At 35.2% G+C, this 27,185-nt stretch overlaps 1 protein-coding gene across 1 annotated transcript; it reads right to left on the minus strand.

Annotated features, from left to right (window-relative positions):
* Positions 1-264: 264 nt before the first annotated feature.
* ARSK (arylsulfatase family, member K) lies at positions 265-27,043 on the minus strand. Its single transcript, XM_004678126.2, has 8 exons — positions 26,822-27,043; positions 22,202-22,331; positions 16,498-16,657; positions 12,379-12,661; positions 11,387-11,558; positions 9,944-10,168; positions 2,519-2,743; positions 265-637 (listed from the first exon to the last, which is right to left on the minus strand). The coding sequence occupies exons 1-8, from the start codon at positions 26,957-26,959 to the stop codon at positions 324-326; spliced, it is 1,647 nt and encodes a 548-aa protein (XP_004678183.1). The 5' UTR covers positions 26,960-27,043; the 3' UTR covers positions 265-323.
* Between the last annotated feature and the right edge of the window lie 142 nt (positions 27,044-27,185).

Consider the following 27,185-nt stretch of genomic DNA (forward strand, 5'->3'; position numbering starts at 1 on the left):
GTTTTAAAAGGATACAAAAAGTATAATAAAGTTATATTCCTCTGAATATTATTAATATAGGATAGTTTGACAATCACTACTTATAAGTTATAACATAGATATTTGTATTTGATTGTGTTTGATGATTTATTTGTATCTTTTTAAAACTTCTATTAAGTTGTTAGAAATTGGTAAGATCTTAGGTCTTGATAGTAGTTGTTTTTGAAAATACAGTGAATATTGCTTTTCGAGAGTACATTCCTTAAAACTACATTCCTTAAATCAGTAATTATTAAAGTGACTATTTAAAACACATAATTGATCATAATCTTTTAACATGAGCTCTAGAACATTTTCTTATTTTTGTTCAAATTTTCTTTTGGATTAGTAAGTTCTTTCAGCCATTGATCTATTGCACCTTCATACTTCCTTGGTTTTTTTAGCCAGTCCTGATGCCACCTAAGATTTGCTATAACATTTGAGTAGTTTTTCCCAACACTTTGTTTCCACTTGATAAACTGTTCTTTATTGTATTGGTGAACAGAGGCAGAAACTTGAGGGTAGTTTATAATGGAGCGAAGTTTCTGATCCAAAGAATAGGTAATTTCTGGAAATTTTGCAGCAATATTTGTTAGTTCATCTGGATCTAAGGAAAGATCTAAAAGAAAAAAATGTGTCAAAATTGTTACCTGTTTTTAAAAAATTAGAATACTATTACTCTGTGACAAATAATATATTAGAATTGGTTTTCATTTTCCATTACTTTTAGTATAGTAAGGTGAAGGACAGTATATATGGCAAAATGAGATGCCAAAGGTTAAACACCTTGCTCGATGTATGTCAAATGATTTTTCTTGCTACCATCACCCTGCTATCTGATTACCCCCTCTTTTCTTTTTCTAGATGGCAGAACCACTCACCCCTTGCCATTAGTAAGCTAGCTTAGCTCTAGTTCTTCCTGTTTTTGATGCCTTACAGAAAAGAAAGGCAGCAATTTTAATTTTATCCCATTTTAACAGCTCCCAAACTTTCTAGCTAAGAGGATTTTTAATATAGACAAATCATTCTCTTATAACCTTACTAAGTTCCCATTTTCTTTATGTCTTTATATCTTTACATATCTACCAAAAAATTGTATTTTTGAAAGTTACGTTCATCAATACTGTTCATTTGAACAAGAAATCCTGGAAATAACTCTCAACCACTATCAGTGAGAGACTAATGATAAGTATTTCAGATAACATATCTTAGAGGTAGGATGATAGAGGAAATAACTAGGGTGCAATTTAATGCAAAAATAGTAAATTGAATTCTGTGACAATTTCCTTAAGATAATAAATGAATATGTATGTTGAGGAAAAAACTTTTATAAGCCTATTTGACTGTATTAGTAAGATATTTATTTTGACTTTGCTAGCTGACTTCAGATGGAACCTCTCTGATGGTGGTCAATGGATAAGCCCTAGAGAATATCAGCAGGGTAGTCTCGCTTACTGATATTTTGACAGTCAAATCTCAGTCTAGTCCCTAAAAAACAGTTTTGAGTTAAAATTTTTAATATTTCTAACTGGAAAGTAAATGTAGAGAGAAATAAATGTTAATGCCATTTGCACATAGTTTAAGTGTAAAAAGGTTGCAGTGGTTAAGTACAACTTTAAATTTATTTATTATTATTTTTTAAAAGATTTATTTATTTTATTCATACAGAACTGTGGTACAGGCCAGGGATGCGGAGGGTAAGAGAATTCACCAGGGACAGAGTGGGGAGCAAAACAGGCAGATCAAGAAGTACACTGCTGAGGGGAGCAGCGGGCAGGTCAGGAGAGGTCTGCCACGCCATGTGGTCAACTCTGGGGCAGGCAGGGATCGAACTCATGAGGAAGTGGCTTGAGCTTCTTAGTGCTGTGCTTTAACCCACTGCGCCACCAGGGAGGGCCCAACTTTAAATTTAATAATATTTATTATTTTTAATAATTTTTAAGTTTAAAAATTAACTTATAGACCTGTGAAGCTAGCAGGCATTTTTGTAGAGTGAAAGAACATGGATTTTGGAGTCAGCTTTTGGTTGAAATCACAGCTCTGCCACTGACCTGTGAAAGTTTGTGTAGGTACCTGAATCCCTTTGATCCCTAATCTTCTTCTCTGTAAAATGACAATGGCACCATCTTGTAGGGGTGGGTGAATATTAAATAAGATATATAGAATATCAGTTTCTAGAGCTACAGGTATTAATCCTCCAGGACAGCTGAAACCGAGGTACAATGAGAGGGAGCAGCAAGTGACTGTGAAAAACCACCAGTAAACAAAGAAAATAGTGGTTTTAACCATGACATCCAGATCAAAAGGCTTTGGGCACTTGCTCTGGAATTTAGATGCTGATATGCATAGAAGCTGCTTCTCACATAGGCAACTTTTTGTAGATTTTTGAGCATGAGAAGAAGCAGCTATTTATTTATTTAATGATGATATTGAAGGAATGCTAAGTAGTTCAGCTCATCACACATAATACTACACAGAAAAAATATATCAACAAATTTACCAAAGAGTTGAGGCAAGACTGAAACACCATCAGCGTAGGCTATATATTTCCACTGGCTGGTTCGAAGCATGTAGGTGGAGGCATTCACATTGCACCCATGGAATTCACTCAGAATCCAGGGTGGATGAAGAGCGTGGGATTTATGTTCATTCTTAAAGGTTTCCGATGATAATGGCAACAAGGAATACCCACTCAGATTCTGAGGCAGAGGAATCCCAGCAATGTCTATGTGATAGAAAATAACACAATATTTTAAAATAACTCCTTTCCTTAGCTGAAGATTGATAAATCATATGATTAAAGGTTACAGAGACCAGAGACTGTAAATGGATTCTGTAAACTGCAGCTTAGGACTATATATTTACCCACCAGCCATGTGACCTGGGTCAAGTTATTAAACACCTTGAACATTAGTGTCTTCATCTGGAAAAGAGGAATAATACTAGCAACTGTATTTCATAGGTTTATGTTATGTGTTCATTAAGAAAATTTATATAAGATTCTGAGGACAATGCTTGACATATAGGAAGCCCTCAACAAATATTCATGTCATCAATCTTTTACTTCTGAATAATTAACAATCAAAGTTGTTTCTCAAAGTTTGTTTCATAGGATATTAGCAAGAACTATGTAAGAAAGAAGTTCAGTAGTCATGCATTTTTGCAAACAGTGATTAAAATTAAACAGGCAAATATATTTTACATGCAAATTTATTGCTGATGTAGAACATTAACGTGGTATACAGTATGTCATGTGTTCAAAAGTTTAAATGACAGAACTTTTTTTTTGCTCCCCAGTAACATGTTGAGGGGCTTGTATTTTGCAGAACATATTCTCTGATACCCTGGATTATACTGACTTAGGGAAAAATTATTTTTTTTCCTTTTCAAGTATATACATTTAAGATAATGGCATGAGAACTGTTCAACTTAAAGGCAGGTTATATTTTTAAAATTGTATTCTAGGTATTTGCTTGGAATTAAAATTATATTTTTCCTATAGAATAATTGGCATTAATTATGGCTAGGTACTTGAGATAGTTTGAATGAGTTGACACTTTACCCCTTTTCTGGCTCAGTGGATCATATTTTAAGGTATGATTAAATATTTACAATCAAATAGAAAGACATCATAAAGAAATAGAGAAAAATACAAATACAGAAAATTCATCTACAATGTTAGAAATTAAAATAGAATAAGATTGATTTCAAGTATTTGTGAGAAAATTTAATTAAAGGAGAACAAGAAAGTAGAGGAAAAAACCTCTCTAAATCTAAAGTTACTTGTTTTACATTCAACCTAATAAAAAAAATTGTATCATCAATTTTCCTTGAAAGGGGCATGTAGTTATCTTTTAACCAATCACAATTAGAAATGTTTTGGAGAGAGAGAGGGAGTGAGGAGAGAGAGAGACAGAGATTGAGATAGAAGTTGTAAAAACAATATGAGAAAGAGAAAAGAAAGATGTGCATAAGATGAAATAATAGCGCCACATGACTATTAGTTACTATTGCAAGGTCTTTAATAAAGTAGAAATTAGGGGATAGGCGGGGTGAGGCAAGTCTGCGTATCAGTCACTAGGTGGCAGCACTAGAAGGAGCCGGAAGGAAGAGAAGCCTTAGATAACAGTTGGGAATTAGAAACCAATTCCCACGGCTGTGGCTATAGGACGTTTGTAGCATCTTAATAACCTAAAATATTTTGAAACCCTTATTTCATATGCCTTACAAAAATATCAGCTATTTGAAGAAAAAAATTCTCAGGAAAATAATTAGTGTAAAAGGGAAAATTAAAAACAATGATAAAATAAGACTACCTGTATTTCTAACTGAACTAAGTCATTAGAGAAGAGAATTAAAAAAAAAAAGATTTATCAATTTATGCATAAAAAACTGGGGTACAGGCCAGAGGTGCAGGGCCAGTGAGAGGCTTCACCAGAGACAGAGTGGGGAGCAGAACAGGCAGATCAACGAAGCTGAGGAGAGCAGTGGGCAGGTGAGGAGAGGTCTGCCGTGCCATGTGGTCACCTCCGGGGCGGTATTGAACTCATGGAGAAGTGGCTTTAGCTTCTTAGTGCTGTGCTTTAACCTGCTGCACCATGAGGGAGGGCCAGAGAAGAAAATATTTTAAAAGAATCAACTCTGAAATAATGATCTCATCTTTAAAAGTATAAGGAACTCCTATTTGTAAAACTGGCACTTTTCTGCCAATATTAGGCAATGATAATGTGATAGTACACTAGAAAGGACCTATTAGGATAAGTAGACTATGATTTTTTTCATATTTTATCATATTACATCATTTTATAGAAAACTTTTAAAAATACCTCTAAAAACTACTTCTAAAATTAGAATTTTTAATAAAAGCAGTGCAGCAATTATTCTAACAATGTAGTAAAGTAGGTTTAATAAAACAGGAATCCCAACTGGTTTTCCACTTCAATATCTTTCTTTTAAAGGTGTTTTAAATCACCACCTTTTATTTAATACTTCTAAGGTTCACATAATAGGAAGGAAGAGGAAGTCTGGCTTGAGGGCTTGATATGAGAAATTTAATCCCATACTGTTTTTGTTAAATTTGATTAATATAAAATAATGTAGGTTTAGCTATAAAATGAACCTTTAGAATTCTAAGAATAGATTGCTTTATGTCTATTTTAAGTTCCTAATTGCTTAGAAGAACCACAATGAAGTCCACACTTGATCCAAAGCTATATATTTGTTTATTAAGCAAAAGTAAAATAGACTATACTGTCTAATTTTGGAGTTAATCATTACTAAAGTTGCTTTCAACTTCTAACACTGAGCGATTTCATTTTCAAAGGTTGAATTAAACATCAGATTAAACATGGACTGTCAGATTTATCTTTGCTTTTAGATAAGGCTGCTCAGCAAGGCAACAGTTGAGTTTGTGATAAAACTGTCATTAGTATTTTCTTAGCAGTACTGAATTGGACAATAAATTTGCCACCTTATCTCGATAAACAAACAAACAAAATCCCAAAACCTGCTTATACAATTTTATAGCCTATATGTTCTTCTTAGTACTAGAGGGGGCTCATTTTTAAATATCATTTCATCTTTTAAGGTAAGATTTTATTATTTTTTTTACCGGCCCATTACTACTAGATATATTGTTTCTAATTCTTTAATTCTGTAATAAATATCCATAAGGATGAAACTTTGTACATAGGTTATTTCTAAAATTAAAATATGCATGTCATAACGTATGCATATGTCTAAGAAATTTGGACCCAATACTACACTTGCCTCCAGAAAAATCTGTGTTAGTTTACTCCCAAAAGAGTAAAACAGGTTATTTTCAATATAACATTTTATAAATCTTTTAACCATTGCACATTAAAAAAATAGCACTTTCTTGTTTTTTTTTTTTTTTAAAGATTTATTTATTTGTGCATACAGAACTGGGGTGCAGGCCAGAGGCTCAGGGGCGGCGAGAGGCTTCACCAGAGACAGAGTGGGGAGCAGAACAGGCAGATCAACGAAGTAGACTGCTGAGGGGAGCAGCGGGCGGTCAGGAGAGGTCTGCCACACCATGTGGTCTCCTCCGGGGCAGGCGGGAATCGAACTCATGCGGAAGAAGCTCTAGATTCTCAGTGCTGTGCTTTAACCCGCTGCACCACCAGGGAGGGCCGGCCAAGATATTGTTAAAGGTTCAGACTTATAGTCAGAAAAAATGTTAAAACAAGAAGGTGCGGGCCCTCCCTGGTGGCGCAGCGGGTTAAAGCACAGCACTGAGAATCTAGAGCTACTTCCGCATGAGTTCGATCCCCGCCTGCCCTGGAGGTGACCACATGGCGTGGAGTCCTCTCCTGACCCTCCTGCTGCTCCCCTCAGCAGTGTACTTTGTCGATCTGCCTGTTCTGCTCCCCACTCTGTCTCTGGTGAAGCCTCTCACTGCCCCTGAGCCACTGGCCTGCACCCCAGTTCTGTATGCACAAATAAATAAATCTTTAAAGAAAAAAAGAATCTTGGCCAAATACACACACACACACACATATCTTGGCCATTCATGTATTTTCTGTTGTGAATTGCTTGTTTATATCTTTTGGTCAGTTTGTTAATAGGCTATTTCTCTTTCATAGATTTGTAAGAACTCTAAAAAGGATTTATTATAATTATATTTTTTATTGAAGTTAACAGTGCATTGTAACATTATATAAATTTCAGGAGAGCATTATCATAAATAAACATTTGACTATACTATTTTACATTATGTTCAATTCTATAATCAAGCACTAAGGCTAAACCTTGAGTTATAATCTCTACCTTATTAAGAGTTAAGTTCTACCCTTTATCATATAATTGAACCTTTTTACCGATTTACCTATCTTTTTTACCCCTTCCCTTCTGATAACTATGAATTTGATCTTACCGTCTAAACGTTTTTGTTTCATCTAGTACATTCATTTGTTTGCTTCTTTGTATGAATGAAATCATGATGTTTGCCCTTTTCTAACTTATTTCACGAAGTTATAAGAAATAGCATGATTTCATTTTTAACAGCTGAATAGTATTCCACACACAATGAATGGTATTGTGTGTGTGTGTGTACGTGTACATGTCTTATCTTTATCCACTCATCTGTCAATAAGCACTTAGGTAGCTTCTAATTCTTAGTTGTTACAATGCTCCTCAAATTAGTATGGTTGGACTCTTTGGATAAATATATAGTAGTGATAATTGGATTATATGGAATGTATGCTTTTAATTTTTTAAGGGAGCTTCATCTGTTTTCCATACTGGCTGTGCCAAATCACATTCCCACTAATTTGTAGGAAGGTCCTTTTGTCCACATAAAAAGTTAATTCACATAAATAAAATTGTAAAATATTGCTTCCTGGCTCTAACATAAGGTTCTTGTTTACTCCTTTGCATCTTTCTCTTTTCACTTTGTCACTGATTAACATCTGGTAACAGGATGTTTCATTATTTTACCTAAGTATGCATGCACATATATTCTCCCTCCTTCCCTTCCCGGCCCAATATATAAATGTAACTCTTCTTCTTGACTAATAAAGGGATTTATTAAGAGATACATTATAAATTCTTTTTAATCTTTAGATGCTAAATTTCCAGTTTAGTATTAGAGAGAAATTCATTTTTGGCATTACTTCCTTCACTCCAGTTGAGCAGATCTAATCAACACATTATCTGAATGCTGTTAATAGAATATATTCTGCAGGGAAATGTGACTCAGAAGAAGTATTACCAGGAGTCAATGCAAGATAAAAATAAATAAAAACCTACATGGAACTTGGAACTATAATTTTTAGAAAAATGCGCTGACAAATTGTAAAAATAAACAAACCTATAATTTCAGAGAATCTACATCATTTCTAGAAGAATGGGGAAGAACTATAAAGATATTTCTGGGAATGTTCTGTCTTGGCTACAGAAATGCTTTTGTTAAGGAACACAAACTAGTCAGGGACAGGCAGCTGCCATTCTAGGTGGTAAGTGAAAATTCCCTCATTCCAACTATCTTTATTTAGAATTTTCTTACATAATCTGTTAGGTAAAAACATTATGAAATCTTTCAATTTGCAAATGACTTAATTTTCATGATGCATAAAATAAAAAAGAGTGATGATGTTATCTTAAAATTGTAGGCAGAAAATTTGCACATGGGCAAATATAAAAACAAGTTTAAAGGAAAATGATATAAACAATGTAAATCAATTAATAACATGTAAGCTGTTTAGAATGACTAGGTATAGACAAAAACTCAGTGTGGATAGCCCCCAAAGGTATTGAATGTTAGCTGCTAGCATCAAAAAGATGAAATTCCTAATATCACTATGAACTATATTAATGGAAAACAGAATCACCCCACACCTTTTATAATCTTTTGCAGTTCTGATCATTGTACTTCAAGAAAACAGAACAAGGCTAAGAAATTAAGCAAGTAGGATTGATGAAATTTACCTTTGAAAATGGGGTAGGGTTAAAAAAGAAAATGGGGTAGAGTAGATATAACAGGAAAACTGAAGAAAAGCATGTATTTTTAAAATTGTATCAAAAATATTCTTCAAAAAAACTATAAAGGTGGTAATATTATAGGCACCACTCCCTGGTGGTGCAGTGGGTTAGGACATAATACTGCAAGCTAGCTGCAGCTGCTTCAGTGTGAGTCCGATCCCCGCCTGGGAGGTGACCCACATGGTATGGCAGACCTATCCTGACCCGCCTGCTGCTCCCCTCAGTAGTGTATTTTGTCCACCTGCCTGTTCTGCTCCCCACTCTGTCTCTGGTGAATCCTCTCACTGCCCCTGTACCTCTGGCCTGTACTCAGTTCTGTATGCATAAATAAAATAATGAACCTTAAAGAAAAAAAAAAACACATTAAAAACATAAACAAAACCAAATATACATAATTGCATATGCATTTCTTATAAAGACAGAAATGAGAAAAAACAAGGATAAGGATGGGCTGTTATTGATGGAGCCAAAAAGCAGCAGAAATATGGCTAACAGTGGTAATTGCTTAACCAGAAAATGATGAAGAGATAAAATAGCTGCATCAGGCAAAAGAACAACAAAGAAGTGTGCTCAAATATACGTGTTGTGAAATTAAAGGGCAAAAGAGAGGATACAGACATAAATTATAAAAAAAAGAATCTACAACAGTCTTTAAATAAAGGGGGAGACTTTATAATTGGATAAAAATCATTGTTATTTTTTAATTTTAAGATATAAGTTTCACATTTATATATCATGTGTTGTTTTATCATTTATTTCACCAACATCTGTTTATAAATTGACAATACTTTTGCAACTGAAAGTGCCTCAGGACAAAGGAAAAAGGCACCTAAACTGCAAACTTAGGCAGAAATAAATAATTCTACATAAGTTCCTCTGAAATGATGTTATATTCCTGTATCTTCAGAAATATTGCTAACGACTCCCATCTGAATATTGCTGTTTTAGACCTCTGGTTGTGCTTATAGACACTCAGAAGCCAGAAAAGCAAATAATATGGAACCATCTAAAAATTCTGAGGAGAAATAAGTACATATCATTCAAATTCAGGGGCTTTTCTAACACTGTACAAGGTTAGTAATTTAAAAGTGAATGGCATACTTGAGGAGGAAAATTCTTAACATTCTAGGGAGGTGGTGATAGAAAATCAGTTTATCATTTATAATGTTCTAAATCTGAGCATCTCACATGAAATACTTTATAGTCCTTTTCTGATTATGAATCTTTTGGAGGAAAACTGATTTATAGAAAGTGAAGGCAAATGGAACCTGAAGAATATTATCCTCATATTTCAAATATGAATTGTCTCTCAGTTAAACAAGATGCTCATAATTCTAAACAAGTCAGCAGAGCCTCTGGCTACTTTAGGTACTCATTCTCCAGCATTATTACAAATATATATTTACAGAATCTCATTACTTACCAAGCATAGTAGGATAAATATCCACAAGAGACACCATATTTGATACTTGTATATTGGCCTTAATTCCTGGTCCCATTATTAAGAGTGGAACATGGGCACTAGCTTCATACATACTCATTTTATAAAACTGACGATGTTCCATGGCCAGTTCACCATGGTCTGAAGTGTATATGACAATAGTTTTCTGAAGAAGATCTAAATGGCGAAGAGCTGAAATAATTTTACCTAAAAGATAAACCTTAATTAGCTTTCAGTTCACATTTTATTCCAAGCCAGTAAGTTTATAACAAATCTACCTAATAAAACTTTGTCAGGCTAATTCTTTTTCTTTCTGGCTTCTTTCACTAAGCGTGATCCCTTCCAGCTCCATCCATGTTGCTGCAAAAGGCATGAATTTATCTTTTTTGATTGCTGAGTAATATTCCATTGTATATATGCAACACATCTTTTTAATCCAGTCATCTACTTTTGGCCATTTGATTTGATTCCATGTCTTTCCTATTGTAAATAAAGCAGCAATAAAAATGGGGGTGCAGGTATCTTTTTGAATCAGTGTTTTTGTGTCTTTTGGGTAGATACCTAGGAGTGGGTTTGCTGGATCATATGGAAGCTCCATTTCTAGCAGTTTGAGAAACCTCTGTCAGGCTACTTCTTAACTGCTGATCATCACCTACTGTTCCTAAATCTGTTATAGCAGGTCTCATGGGCCTGCTCCTTTATAGACTAGAGAGAGGAAGGCAAGCGTATACAGCAAGAGGATATGAGTATCTGGAGAATATACTGGCTGGCTTCTCTGTTTCTATCAGATAATGGGGACCTTTTTTTCCCCTAGTGATTTGAAAGGAAAAAAGAAAGCTAAGCTGGATATCAGCACAGTAATTGACATCACCACCTAACTAATTCCTACACAATAGGATGTGATAAGAGGGATTAGAACCCCTCTCTCCCTGCTACTCTTTCTATCCAATTCCCAGTCATCAGATCTGGCCATGAAGTTGGCTGAGAGACATGGAAATCCCACCATTGAAGGAGGGCTGGAAGCAGTATAGATAACACATGAGTGTGATTTGGCATACTCTTAGGGAGAAAGTGACTAATAAAATTCCTTTGACTCTGTAGCATCTTGAAACTTCTTCCTCGCTGTTAGAGAATCACAATAAGGCAGTGCAGAGACAGGAATAAATATAAGGATTAATTTATGAGTAATTAATGTAGAAAAGACTTGTATTCTAGTAATAATGCAAATTATCCAATTTACAAATCAACACTCATAATTCTAAGTCTGAAATATCTAAACAATTGCTATAGGAAATTGTCTGAGGATGCTTACACAAGTTACCAGATAGGATGCTTACACAAGTTACCAGATAGCACAATCACAGTTTGTTGGGAAAATATTATCACATTTTCTTCATATAATTGCTTATTAGTTACACCACCTACCGAGCATGGCATCTGTCTCAGCACACATAGCATAATAAAATGCTCTAATATTCTTAATTTCTCTTTTTGTAAACTTCCCAGTGCAGTTTTTTGTATAAGAAGAGTAATAATCTACAGGGTGCATTTCTGACAGGGGTAACCATTTTGGGATCTTGATGGCATCATAAGATACCTGAAAAGGGGAGAAAGTGAGAGTAGTGAGATTCCTCCTCTTTTTTTCTCAGTGATAAATTGATGACATTTTTATGAAGTGGATAATCAAAAGAGGAAACTGATCAACAAAGATGAATATAAAGAACTTTAAAGGAACTCTAAGAAATATAGCATGACTTTGAAAGTAGAGAGAGTAAAATGTTGGAAAATAAGTAAATTTAGAAAGAAATGACAGTTTACAAAGACATAAGATGATGCTCAACTCGATATCTGAGTTATAAAATGAGAAAGCAAATGCTGTTCAAACTACTCATTCATTTTCTTTACAAAAGCCCAAAACACTTTAATTCTGAATGCTTCTAGGGTATATAATGTACAGTGCATTAAATAAACATGTTTTACCATATTTTCATTCCCCTATGTTTATGATCCAAAATAACAGCTCTTTTATTGTTTTTGACATGTTTTTAAGATTCCTAGAAAAATGTTAATTGACAATTAAGATCTCCTTATGCACTTTTAGCTTGCAAGGTCATTTTCATGACCCTGACCTACGAAAAGTGGGGACTGCCTGTATTCCTAAGACAATGTTTTTTCGTTCCTCTTCTTATAGACATATGCAAATGTACTCAACTCCGAAGTTGGATGAGTTTCTGAGTTTTAACACATTTATTTCTATAAGATTGTCCTTTTAGTGTTTGCTTACCAGTTTGACTTGAAGAAAATATACAACTTTCTAATTTTACTTTAACAGAAATAAAAGAAAAAAATGAGAAAAAAACCAATAACATACAAAGATAATGTTAATTTCTACTTCTGCAGACATATTGCACATTTACCTTTTTAAGCCAGTAAAGAGATGTGTAAAATGTTGAAGATCCAAAATTTTCTCCTGAAGATGGAGAAGGGTAAGGGTGTGGTAAATTTAACCCCAAGTATAAAGCGAATGGTTGAGTGTAATTAATTGCTTTCTGTCTTAACCAATTTACTGCTCTGTCTGTATTCTTCCAGTCCTCTTCCATTACTCTTACTTTTGATTTTTTAGGGACAAGATTAATCATAGGCCTCCCTTCCTGTCTGAGTAAGAAAGCAACATCTCTTGTCCATGCTTCCACACGATTGCTGTGGGAAAAATAGAGGGGTGTTGTTGTAAGGTATTAAAAAGTGACTAAGCATAAGAAAGCAGTATGGAAAACAATTTTTAGACAGTCATGTAAAAGTGCAACTAATGATACTGGAAACAAGGTTATACTTAAGAAAGTTATCGAACACTGCAAATTAAAAAACTGGGAAGAAAATAACAAGAGCCGAACACTCATCTTTATGTTCTTTAAAACTTAATCATTTAAAAGGGTTACTTTTTTATAACAAGATATTTAGTAAAATAAAATATGTTTGTGATTCTTAGTATTCCTAGTATTTCTCCTGAAGTAGGGACACTGAGCTGGAGGAGTGTTTCTAAACTAGTACAAATAGAAATGACCACTTGCTGCCTAAAAAGGATGATGATGTATTGTGGTAATAAACTAAAAACAAACAAACAAACAAAAATAAAACATAATTCTAGCCGGACATAAAATCAGGTTAAAAAAAGGGCCAAATTTAGTTGTAAACAGAGTGCAGTTATCAAAATGTGACTTTTTGAGAGTCATCTATGAAACATACAAAGCATGCCTGTTTATGAAGTTCGATACTGACAGATTTGTCTTCTGAGATCCACTATTAATATCTTGCACAGGAAAATCCTAAAGGTGATGTAACTCACATAACATTTTCAGAAATGCTACTGACATCAACTTTGACCTATATGTCAGAGAGCTGACTGTGTGGGTACATACAATACACATTCAAGTAGTCCTCATAGCTTATTTCAGTTTGCTAAGAGTTTGGTGAGAGTATAAGTGAAAATTATACTAAAAACTACTTTTGACTTCTTAAATAGCAATTTTTTTTAAAAGATTTATTTATTTATTCATACAGAACTGGGGTACAGGCCAGAGGCTCAGGGGTGGTGAGAGGCTTCACCAGAGACAGAGCGGGAAACAGAACAGGCAGATAGACGAAGTACACTGCTGAGGGGAGCAGCGGGCGGGCCAGGAGAGGCCTGCCACGCCACCTCCGGGCCAGGCAGGAATCGAACTCACCGGGAAGCGGCTTTAGATTCTCAGTGCTGTGCCTTAACTCGCTGCGCCACCAGGGAGAGCCTTAAATATTAATTTAAGTGGGTATTTCATTGGATTTATAATTTCACAAGAGGAAAAAAGCCTCTGAAAATTAATGATATTCAAAACATTAAAAAGTGAAAAACAGGATATAGTCTATTAGTTGAGGATATATTCAGAATACTAATAATGAACTAGGTTCATGTCCCTGGGTTAAAGAGAACACCAGTGTTTATTATCAAATAATAAGTTATAAGTAGATCAATATGGTTTTTTATTCCATTAATTCACCGATTTGTACTGATAATGTGTTGGCACTATGAAGGCAATAGGGATAAAACTGTGAAAATAAAATGAGGCTCTTGCCCTCAAAGAATTATTATGCGACTGAAGAAAAATATTCTGGCCATATTTTAGCCATTTACACAAAGAATGATAGTTGCATGGAATATGAGACATTCAGCCTTAGGTTCCTTTTATTAAATTGAATTGAAACAAAGAGGAAATCAGATATTTCAAATCAGATGATATTAACAGTTGTATTTTAGTTTAGGCTAATGGTGCCTTCTAAAAAGGAAAAAAAAAATTTAAACAGAAAAATTGTAAGACTCTCTGAAGTAAACAGGAATGTGAAACAGTCAAGAAAAATAAGGAGCTATGTAACATTGAACTGCAACCCAACTAAATCATTATTATTTTTTAAGATTTATTTATTTATACATTGAACTGGGGTACAGGTCAGAAGTTCAGGAGCAGTGAAAGGATTCACAAGAGACAGAGTGGGGAGCAGAACAGGCTAGCTGGAGAAGTAAACTGCTGAGGGGTGCAGTGGGCCAGTCAGGAGAGGTCTCCCACGCCATGTGGATCACTTTAGGGTGGGGATTGAACTCATGCTGAAGTGACATTTGTGCTGTGCTTTAACCCGCTGCACCACCAGGGAGGGATAATTAAGTCATTTTCCTAACAATAATCTCTTCCCTTGATTAAATGCTTACTCTGAATATTATCTTATTTAACCCTTATATGTGATCTTCTACATTAAATAACTTAAAATACATAGTGACCCAATGAGACAGGTATTAATTCCAACCTATAGTTTGAATACTGACACTTTGAGAAGTCAAGTAACTTGCCAAGGTCACAAGGATGGTACGTAGGGAATCTGGGCAACTGACTGCTACAAATATGTATTTCTCCCCCCATACTACCTACACCCTCCCTTTCTGTTTTAAATATCTGGGTGGGGAATTTTGCATAGAGACTAACTTGTGCAATGGTTCTAAGGTACTAAGATGCATGTTAAAAATATTTTTAAAAATACTAAGGACAAGCGATGGTATTCAAAGACTGGTAATAGGCAGAAGCTACCTTCTGAAGGATCTTATAAATCATGTTGTGAATTAGGACTATTGCTTTACCTACAGAAAAAGAAAAGAAAAACATTGAAAGATTTTAAGCAAGTAAGACATTTGATCAGGTATGTATTTTAAGATGTAACTCTAGCTGCTTATAGAAAATAAATAAGATAGAAGAAAAGGAGATTCTGATTAGAAGGCTATTTCAATAGTTTAGGCTAGAGATGATAATAGTTTGGTGGTGATAAGCATTTAATAAAGTAGACACATTATTTAGGAGTAGAACTGACAACATTTGATAATGGATTATTAGACAGCAGGTATGGGGAAGAGGTATCAGAATAATTTCTGGTTTTCTAGTACTGGTATGATTTAGATTTTGGGAATAGGAAAGGTAAGAAATTTAACATTAACTAGAACAACAAGATTAATGCAGATTATTCTAGATATTTTGTTACCGAAATTCATTCTTTTCATTTCCTAGAGTTGCTGTAGCACATTGCTATAAACTAGGTGGCTTCAAAAAACAGAAACTTAATCTCTCATTGTTACAGAGGCTAGAAACCCAAAATCAAGGTATTCAGGGACATACATGCTTCATCACATCTTTTGGTAACACCCAATAATCTTTGTTATTCTTTGGCTAGCAGCTATGATCCTCTTTATCTATCTTTACATTGTCTTCTTGGTGTCTGTCCTTTCCTCTTTTAATAATGACACTCTTAGTATGTATTAAATCACACATATCAGTTAGGGAAAAGAAGGAACACTCTTGAAATTTAAGTTCCCAGATATCAGCTACAGGCTAACTTTAAAAGCCCGGCCTTTCAAAGATAGCCGTTTAAGGTCTGATTATGTTGGTATTTTCCTGCCTATGTTGTTTTATTCAATCCTCACACTAAGAAAGTGAAATTCAGTTAGCTTAGATAATATGCCCAAGATCATTCCACTGCAGATTAGTAAACAGAAAAACTGTTTAGTAGGCAATCTTATTCAAGAGCTCTACTCCTGCACTGTTTGCTGTCTGGTTTTTGAGGATGTAGTGAAATTTGGAGATTTATTAAAAAATAGGCTCAACAACCTTATGTAAGAGAAATGACAAAAGGAAATAGTAAGACGGTTATAGTCTTTCAACAGAGTGTAAAGTAAGTAATAAAGGAAATACTAACAAAACAAAACAAACCATGGGGTAAATAATTTTAAAGACACTATTGTAGACTCTAATGCTTAAAAAAAAAATAAGCATAACCAAAAACAAAATAAAAATATTGAAAACAAAATTTTTAATATTTTAAGAAGTTAAAAAGAAGCTCCAGTTTTAGTCAAATTAAATAAGGGATTAAAAGATCAACCTTTCTGAAGAAATAAAAGTAAAAATAAGTATATGTATGTGTCGTAGCGTAAGGCAGCTCATTAGTATTATAAATTTTTTATTTTTTACCTAACAGAGTGATGTCCTGAAGTATAGTCCAGTTTGCCAAATTTTTGTGTTTGGTAGCCATGCTGCTCCATGACATCCATCCATGTCTTATGATTTGGATCTAGGCCCTTAAAATTATTCCAAGATTCTGTTAAGTGTGTGAAAAGGCCACTCCACATTGCTGGGGAAAGAAGGGCATTTGGATTAGTGTAAAACCTAACAATTTGTTTTAACTATTAACAGATACTCCATGAGTGAAAATCTACTAATTTAGAGCACATACTTTGGAATGAGTCATACCTGTATTATGCACTTTACTGAACACTTTTGATTCTCACCTTATTTAATCAAGAGGGAGCTTTGTAAAGATTTACTATTTCCATTCTATAAGTGAGTCTCTAAGGAACAGACATTTAGTTACTTGAAGTAGATATGGTTAGAATTAAATACAAGAGTCTTTTTTCAACCATAAAAATAATCAGTGAGTATTATCTATTGCTTAATTTTCCAAATCAATTAATCAGCCAAGTCAATTCTCATTTCTCCAATGTGCTTAAAGATTTTCCTATTCCTTTTCCTTATACTGGATTTCCACAATTATTTAATTAAGAATCTTAAATTTTATGATCTCTCATTTTCTCTATGATTATTTAATAAATCATTTTTCAATTATTAACAGGTATAAGAACTGACAACAATACAAGAAAACCAAGGGATTTCAAGATCCCATATCAACAATGAACTAGACTATGTAGATGGAAAATCAAAAAGAAATAATGGACTTAACTTATACAGTATACAAGATAAGCTTAGCAGACAATATTACATCTCAGATCAACAGACTGAAAATTCTTCCTAAACGCTCCAGGACATATGTTAGGAGATAAAACAAGTCACCTAAGATAGGAAGACTGAAATCATATCAAGCATCTTTTCAGATCATAATGGTATGAAACTAGAAATCAATCAAATGAAGAAAACTAGAAAATTCACAAAAATGTGGAGACTGAACAACCTGCTACTGAATAACCACTGTGTCAAAAAACAAATAAAGACTATGCAAAAAATAGCCTTGGGATGAAAACGGAAGTGAAATACACCAAAACTACTTGGATTTCAAAAAAAAAAGCAGTTCTAAGAGGGACCTTTATAGTGATAAGGTAAAAAAAAGACACATGGAGTCAGACACTTATTGCAATGAGGAAAGAACTGTGATTCGTCTCCAGATGCTCCTCCAAGTCAGGTGACTCAGGCATAAATTTGGATCTCAAGTCATAAATTTGGATCTCAAGTCTTGCTTATTCCTTCAAAACTCCGAGGGCAGATATATTTCCTGAGATGGTGGTAGAGGAAGTTCCATGCTTACTTCCTGAGAAAACCATAAAATTTACCAGAGGGACACTACACTGAGAGATTCAAGGCTTAGAGGGGAAGAGAAGCACATCTTGGACATTGGAGATTGACACAGACTGCACAGAGGAGGCATAGAAGATAGTCACATATCATTGAATAGGAAGTAGATGGAGAAAGCCACATGGAGCTTACAGCCCAGGGCAGGTGATGTGGATGGCATGGTTGCAGGCTCAGCTGAGGGGAGAGTGGGGAGAGTTACCACACATCAAAGAGGGAAAAAATCAGTACAGAGAACATGGGTTGTTCCACACAAGCAGGGTTTACTGTAAGGAAAAGAACAGGAAAGCGCATTAGATTGCATTCCCTTTCCTTCATCTCTTCAGGACTCATATTGACTTCATGAAGGACACAGTGCACAGACTGCTAAGTCTCAGGTATGGAACCCCAAAAAAGAGGCTCATCAATGGTGCCACAAACACAAGTCAGTTCCCCCAGCTCATTCCAAAGCACAATGCCACCAGCAGCTGGTTTCACCCAGGCAACTCCCTACCTACCCTGCTGACTCAGCAACTGAGTCAAATCAAATCAAATCAAATCAAACCTGTGGGACAAGTGAAAGCAGCTAAATTCTCTAAGTTACTGTAATACAAATTTAGAAAATAGGAAAATTTATAGTAGCAAGATAGTCGAACAAAAGTCACATGACAACGCAAGAATTCAAGGGACTATGAGAGCACAACTCTCCAGATCCAGCTACAAAGACAAGGAAGACTATATGTCCTTATCAGACAGAGAGTTCAAATTTGCCATAATAATGAAAAAAAAATCAGTGAGCTAGAAGAAAATGCAGAAAGGTAAGTCAAAGTGATACAAGAAAATGCAGAATTCTAACTAATCAAAGAGATAGAATATCTAACTAAAAAAGAGACAGAATTCTAACTAATCAAAGAGATAGATAAAATTCAGAAAAAATATTGAGTTCAGAATAGAAGGTTAAAGGAATTGAAGATTTAAACAAGAAAATAACTACTTAAGACATTAAGTGTTCAGTCAATTGAGATAAAGAACTTGAGAAAAAATTATAGAAGTAGAACAGACTAAATCAGTGACCATGCTGCCAGAAATGCACAAAGATTCAGATAGAAGAAGAAATGAAAGACATACTTAAGAAATGAAGCGCATCAAATACTGTATGATTCTACTAGGAAAGGCAACAGAAGGATAATGGGTATCCAAGTATCAGAGAGAGAGAGAGGGTCGAGAGGGAAAAGAGAGAAGGGGAGGGGAGAAGAGGAGAGGAAAAATGGAGAGCTTATTCAAAGTAATATTAGAGGAAAAGTTCCCAAAGCTGGGGAAAATATACAGATTCATGTAACTAAAAGAATACCTGGCTGTTTAAATAAAATGAGGCCTACACCCAGACACAGTGTAGTAAAGCTACCAAGAGTTCAAGACTAAGAAAGAATACTGAAAGTAGGGAGATTAAAAAAAAAGGCAGGTAACCTATAAAGATAGTCGCATCAGGTTATTATCAGACTTCTCAGTAGAGACACTCAGCAGCCAAGGAGAACATGAAATGTCATTTTCAAAATACTCAAAAAGTACCTGATAAAAATTCTTGATTCTGCAAGACTCTCAAATATGAAGGAGAAACGCCTTCTAAGACAAAATCTAAAGGAGTTTATTAGCAGTAGACCTCCTCTACAATAAATTCTGAAAGGAGCGCTCGTCTAAACTGAAGAAAATCCACACCCACACACACACAAAACTAAACAACAAAATAGAGAACCAGAAACACAATTAAAAAATAGCATCAATAAGCCCTTATATATCAGTAATCACCCTTAATAAAAATGAACTGAACTCACCAAAGGTGTAGAGTATCTGGTCAGTTCAGAAAAAATAAAAACAATAAAAACAACTTAATGCTGTCTCCAGGAGATTCATCTAAGCTCCAAAGATAAAAATATCCACTCAAAAGGCTTGAAAGCAATCCTGCAAGTAAATGGTACCATAAAAGTGGCAGGGATGGCCAGACTTACATATGATAAAATAGAATTCCAGCTAAAAAAGGCAGTAAGACATAGGGGTCGACATAATGTAATATTAAGGGTTAGTACATCAGTAGTGCATCATACTCATTAATATATATGTATTAAGTAAAGGATCATCAGAAACATAAGATGGGTATTTAACCAGGCATAAAAATAGTAGGGGATTTCGGCCCTCCCTGGTGGCGCAGCGGGTTAAAGCACAGCACTGAGAAGCCAAAGCCACTTCCGCATGAGTTCAAATCCCGCCTGCCCAGGAGGAGACCACATGGCGTGGCAGACCTCTCCTGACCCGCCCGCTGCTCCCCTCAGCAGTGTACTTCGTCGATCTGCCTGTTCTGCTCCCCACTCTGTCTCTGGTGAAGCCTCTCACCGCCCCTGAGCCTCTGGCCTGTACCCCCAGTTCTGTATGTACAAATAAATCTTAAAAAAAAAAAAAAATAGTAGGGGATTTCAATACCCTACTTACATCAGTGGACAGATCAATAGACAGAAAATCAACAAGAAAACAAGAGTCTTAAATGAGAAATTAGAGCAGATGAACTTAAGATAAATTTAATAGAAGAATAAGATTCTGCAACCTCCAAAATCTGAATATATTCTTTTCTCAAGTGCTTATATTTCATTGTCAAGAAAAGACCATGTATTGGGTCAAAAAAATAAGTCAATATGTTCATGAAATTTGAAATATCTTTTCACCTTTTCTCTTTGCAAAGCAGAGTGGCAGCTCTCCTATGTACCTGTAACTATGTACATGCCTCTCTTTTTCTTTTTTCTTTTCCTTTTAAAATTTAAGAAAAAAAGGTTTAGATTATATCAAGTATCATCTGTTCAAAATGGTATCAAAATAGATATCAGAGGCAAAAAGAAGTATGTTCAAATATATGGAGACTAATAACATGCTACTGAATGACCATTCAGTTAATAAGGAAGTCAAAGAAGAAACAAATCACAAACCTAGAGAGAGGCAAACATAAAATCTGAGCCACCAGAATTATGGGAGACAGCAAAAGCAACCCTAAGAAATAATTAAGAAATAAAAGCAATCTCAAATACATAAACTAATCTTACAACTTAATAAACTAGAAAAAGAGTAACAAATGAAACCAAAATCAATATGAGCAAAGAAATAATAAAAAGAAATCAGAGCAGAAATAAATAGAAATTAAAAATGACAGTTCAAAAGAGCAATGAAACCAAAAGCTGAATCTCTGAAAAGATAAAGAATATAGATAAACCTCCAGCGAGGCTCATTAAGAAAAAAAGGGAAAATATTTTCTAATAGAATCAAAAATGAAAGAGGAAGTTACAACAGGTAGCATAAAAATACAGAGGCTCATAGAGACAATTATGTCTCTGAAGAATTTTATGTCAATAAATTGATAATCTAGGAGACATGGACAAATACTTAGAAGCATACAAACTTTCAAGAGTAAGCCAAGAAGAAACATACAACCAAAGCAAATGAATCTCAAACAAGGAAATTTACTCAGTAACCAGCAGTCTCCTAAAACACAGAAGTCCAAGAGCAGACAGTTTCATCAGTGAATTCTGCCAAACCTTCAAAGATGAACTACTTATCCTCACACTTTTTAGAAATTGAAGAGGGTACCAATAAAACACCACCAACAAAGATATACCAATTACAATTTACTTTAGGTTTCCTTTAATAATCAGTGATTATAGAGTTGATAACGTTGAAAATGCAGGTCAAAGTCCTTGTGATTCAAATCACAGAGAAAATTATGTTCAGGAAGTTACAGACAAGCAAATTGTTGGGTTGCTATTTATGGTTTCAAGGTAAGTGATTGTAAACTAGAAAGAAGAAAAGGTAAAGTAACTTTCATAGCTAGAAGTTGTGAAATTTCACTGTATTTCCCAAGTACACATGGCTTATGTCACTGACATTTTGTTATTAAAACCATGCCTATTTGCCTATAATAAAAGTGAATAATTAGAGTTGGACAAGATGTTAATTGGTATTTAAGAGAAAGAGATAAAGTACATGATTTGAAGTAATATGGCAATTAGATAAATCTGGTATATGAGAAACTCTAGCTACTTTGTGGCATGCTCTGATGACCCCCCTTCCAATTCCCTGTACTATACCTCAAAAATTTCCTTGGAAAAAGAACTGTTCAGAAAATATGGTTCTTTCCTAATTTACTTATATAGTCAAGGATTTCTTATCATGCATAAAATTTTTTACTAGGGTACCAGATATTTTATACTACCCTACTTTTTTAGTGTCCTTTGTTAAACTGTGAAAATATTTCAGAATGTGGCCACTTTTTCCTCATTAATATGAGGCATGTTCATACCTGCACGTGATGGGCAACAGATTGGAGAGTTTGTGTAGGCATTCACAAACGAAGTACCATGTGCTTTCATGAAGTTGATAAAAGGAAGTTTCACTACCTGATTTTGTGGATAAAATGTTAGCCTTCCATCCTGGAAAAAAAGAAATTTAACATTGATTTCATAAAATGACAAAAATTACTTCCTTTAACATAAAATATACAAGTAGCTAAAGACCTCACTATGATCCTAAAAGTCCTTAAAAGATAAAAACATGTACAGTGTTGTCAGTAGTTGACTCGTAGTATTAAGAATGAAAAGCAGTGTTAACACTTAGACTCATTTGTCTATAATAAAAAAAGGACTTCATATAAATTTCTCTTGTGAGATGACCGACTAATTGAATATATACATTTATATAAAATTGAATATATATGTATATATATATATATTTAGAAATTTATTTATTCAGAGACTACTATACTTCTATTTTTGGCCTTTTTTTTTTTAAGATTTATTTATGCATACAAGATCTTGGGTATTGGCCAGAGATGCAGGGGGTGAGAGGATTCACCAGAGACAGAGTAGGGAGCAGAATAGGCAGATGTACTGAAACACACTGCTGAGGGGAGTAGCGGGAGGCAGGGGTGGGTCAGGAGAGGTCTGCCACACCATGTGGGTCACCTCCATGGCTGGGGATTGAATTGGTGCTGCAATGGCTGTGATAGCTTCGTAGTGCTGTGTTTTAACCTGTTGTGCCACCAAGGAGGGCACCCATTTTCCCCCCAAAATTTTCAGTGTTCTTAATCTGTTGATATTATATGTTCAGTTTTATATCCTGATTTTTTTTCATTTACTTTCATGTTATGTAATTAAAATTCCCATATTTCTCTATGGAAATATTTTTAGTGACTATCTAGCATGTTGGTTTATATGTTTACTTAGGGGGTGAGACTGAATGGAGAAAGGAAGACTTGTGATTGTGGAGCTTTTTTCAAGGTGCTGAGCAGGAAATGCGAGCCCAGCTGATGAGGGTTGAAGGGCTCCAGGACCCAAGACCTTCCTGCGTGAGCGTCAGCTCTTGCTTGCCTACCACCCCTAAGGTTCCTGTGACCCAGCAACACTGGACTCAGCCAGTGAATTGTCCACTTGTGTCTACACCCTGCTGGGTGTCCCCTGCCCTCACACTCACTACACAGTTCTGTCAGTGCCCCGCACACTGGACTGCCTTGCCAGTCTGTCTGTGTGCTCTGAATATATTTTCTTAAAGTTACTGTTGATTTACTATATCTATTTTGTTTTTTACTGAGGTAACACTGGTTTACAACACTGTATATGACTGAACACATTTTTACTAAGTATTTAGTATGTGTCAGGCACTGTGAAAGAACTGAATACAGTGGTGACTGAAACAGAGATCTCTGCCCCTGAAGCCTACAGTCAAGTGGGAGAAGCAAAAATAAGCCAGGAATAACTATAAATTGGGCTTTGAAAAAGAAAAAAACAATGTACAGAATAACAAGGGAGCCCTACTTTGAATAAAATGGAAGGATGGATAAAAGGCTCCCCTGGGAAGGATGGGACCTGAAGAATGAAAAGAACTTAAGGGAGAGGTAAAGATTTAAGTATATATATCAATTAGTCAGTTAAACAAATAAATCTGAAGATTAGAAGGGACGTTCAGTAGGAGATACACATTTTGTTTTGAATTGGGAATTGAAGAACTGTCCTTGGTACAGAGAAAGACAGAAAAAAAAAGGATATTTAAGTCCTAGAATTATATCTACTATATGTTTTTAATATAATTATAAAGCATAGTTTAAATGAGCCAATCCACAATGTGATCCCTCACCTCCCCCGAGACAGCTTAGATTTCCAAATGAATATACAAGGAAAGTTCTCAGAAACAGAACTCAGAGAAGTCTCTTTGAGTGAAATAACTTTGAGATATTTACATGTGCATGGTTTTAAGAACAGTGAGAGTGAATGCCACTACTTAGTCAGAGAGTGAAAAGAGAGTTAGAAAGGAACTCTATGATTCTCCAAGGAGAAGGCATCATGGGAAACAAAGAGTGGCCAGTAAGAAAGATAACTGGAAAATGAGTTCCTTGAAAGTCCAAAGACAGAAAAACAAAATGTCAGCTGTGTGGAGAGGATATTTAAGTAAGGGCACAATTTATACTTCAATTGGTAGCATGTAAATAGTTGGTGATCCTGACAAGAGCACTTTCAGTGGAATGGTAAAGACAGCTAAATTAAAAAAAGGGAAAGAGAATGGGAGAGACCACAGGTGGAGAAAAATCTCTTGAGAGGTTATTTCACAAAGGGAAACAGGTAAACGGGATGGATGTTAGAAATGGAGAGTTCGGTGGGAGAGAGTGTGGGATTAAAGTCAGTTTTGTTTTAAAAAGGAAAAAAAATAGAACATGTGGATAGTCAGTACTCATGATCAGTTGAGTAAACTATTCTTTTCCATTTCCACTTAAACTAAGTTGGCACTCTTGTTGAAAATCAACTAAGTATAAACAATAGTGTTTATTTCTTTAATAAAATCTACTCCATACTTTACTTTTTTTTTAAAGTAACTTTTAATTTGTTCACCAGTCAAGTACATGGAAATACAATTGAATTTATATACTGATCTTGTATCTTGCAACCTTGCTTGCTAAAATGTTCTTAATTGGAATGGTTTTGTAATGGATTCACTAGGATTCTCTATATACAATATTATGTTATCTGCAAATAGAGATTTGTCTCTTCATCTTTAATCTGAATGTCTTTTAGTTCATTTTCTAGTCTAATTCCCTGGTTAGAATCTCCAGTACAATGCTGAATATAGTGAGAACGTATATCCTTTTGTTGCTGATCTTATGGAGAAAACATTCTTTTACTGCTCAAGTACAGTATTAGCTGTGGTTATTTGCAGACACTTCATAAGGTTGTGGAAATTCTTTCTAGTTGGTTGAGTGCTTTCATCATGAAGAATTGTTTCAATTTGCCAAATGCTCTTTCTACATCTATTGAGATAATCTCAGGTTGGTTTTTGCCTTTATTTAAGTTACATGATGTATTACATTAACTTATATTTTGGATAATAAATTTTACATTCCAGGGTAAGTCCCACTTGGTCATGGCACTTCTATATACTACTGACTTTGATTTGCTAGCACAGTAAGTCCTCACTTAATATCTTTGATAGGTTCTTGGAAACTGTAACTTTAAGTGTAATAGCACATAAAAGTGGTCCTTTAAATAATGTTAATTTCAACAATGGCCAGGATTCTTTTTCCTAATCCATGTCATAAACAATGTTGAATGAAACATTATTTGAGGATATGTTGTATTTTATTGAGCATCTTGATTTCTATATTCATAAAAGACATCAATCTGCATATAATACTTATGAATCTATACATAAATGTAAAAAATCTATATATTCACGCTATACCAAAAAATAAACTTATTTTAAGTCATCTTTGGAAGTTTCTAGACCATTGTTATGTACTACTCAGATTCCCTCTTAGGAATGAAAGATTGTCTCCACTGAAGAGTGTTGCTTTGCTCAGGATCAATCTCCACTCTGGCCACAATTAATGACCATCTAACCTGAGGGTATGATTCCTTCAAAAGTGGAAAAAATTCTGCTGCATCTTACTAGTTTGAGAACTACTACTAAGGTCAGCTGAGGTCTCTACTGAGACAACTCAACATGTCTCTACAGTCTCCTACTTCTTTCCTTTTATTTGATCACAAGAGTACTTCCTAATATACCTTTTCATGTTACTCTCCAGTACTGTCTGTTCTCTAAGTTTAGATAATCATAAAGATTACTTTAAGTAATATGTTCATCGCATCCTATGGACATATCCAGGTTATGTAACTTTAATCACCAAGGGTTAATCGATGAGAAAGGCAAATTAGTCTTCTGGGGCCAGACATGCTTACACACAATGATCTACATGACAGGCAATGATAAGCCATTATATTAATAACCACATATTTAGTTAAGCAGTAGTCATTAAAACACGGGTGACACTAAAAGAATCAGGCAATGCTGAGAGAATATTATTTTGATAGATGACTTGGGAAAGTTTTAAAAACTTCCAGTCTGGGATTAAACACCACTATCACCACCATCACTACGCACTATCCTCCCTCCTAATCCCCCACATTTTTCATGAATATGGGTGAGTGGACAAAATTATATCAACAAATATATTTAAATCAGCAGAAGCAAGATTATCTGATACCTGAGGAATAAACTTTCTTCTCACCAAATATCCAGTTTGCAAACTTGAGTTACACTGGGAAATGACCACTGGAAAGCGGACTATCATTGTTTCTTCACAACTGAATCAAACTAGGGCATGGGCTGAAAGTTCGTTAATAGTGGCAAAATAATCGAGTGGATGGAGGCCCGATCTCCCTCCCTCTTTCTTTTTTTTGCAAAGACTCCATCCGTGCATTTTATTTACCGTATTGTTTACATGCGATATACGCATGTGTATATGATATGAGTATACAGGACCTCAAAATAAAATGCGTTTCTTTGTTTCGGCGCAAAACACGTTTAAAAGGCTGTGGGCGGAGTCGCAAGTCTGGAGCCGGATTCCCCCTCCCAGTTTCAGCTTCTGCGTACTTACGAAGGAGTCGCTCGCGACTAGCACCACGTTAGGCGCAACGGACCAAACCCAAGTTGCACCCCGCCTCTTCCCACCTGCCCCCAGGGCTGGCACTGCCAGCACCCCGGCTGCTACAACTGACATCCATAGGTGCAGCATAGCCAGGAGCGGTGCTGTGAGCCCGGCTTGCGCGCGCTGGGCCCGCCTCCCCGCTCTACGAACTCCCGGCAGGTTAAGAGAAGGGCGGAGATTGCGTTCGTGTTCGTCGTAGCTGGTCACCTACAAACTACGACTCCCATCAGGCTCGAAGTGAGCACATGCGCAAAGGAGCAAGTCTCGACTTTTGCTCTGGTTAAGACTTTATAATCAAACACCGAGAGCACTA

This window comes from Condylura cristata, unplaced genomic scaffold, assembly GCF_000260355.1.
Source record: "Condylura cristata isolate star-nosed mole 26May11 unplaced genomic scaffold, ConCri1.0 scaffold00007, whole genome shotgun sequence".
NCBI lineage: Eukaryota > Metazoa > Chordata > Mammalia > Eulipotyphla > Talpidae > Condylura > Condylura cristata.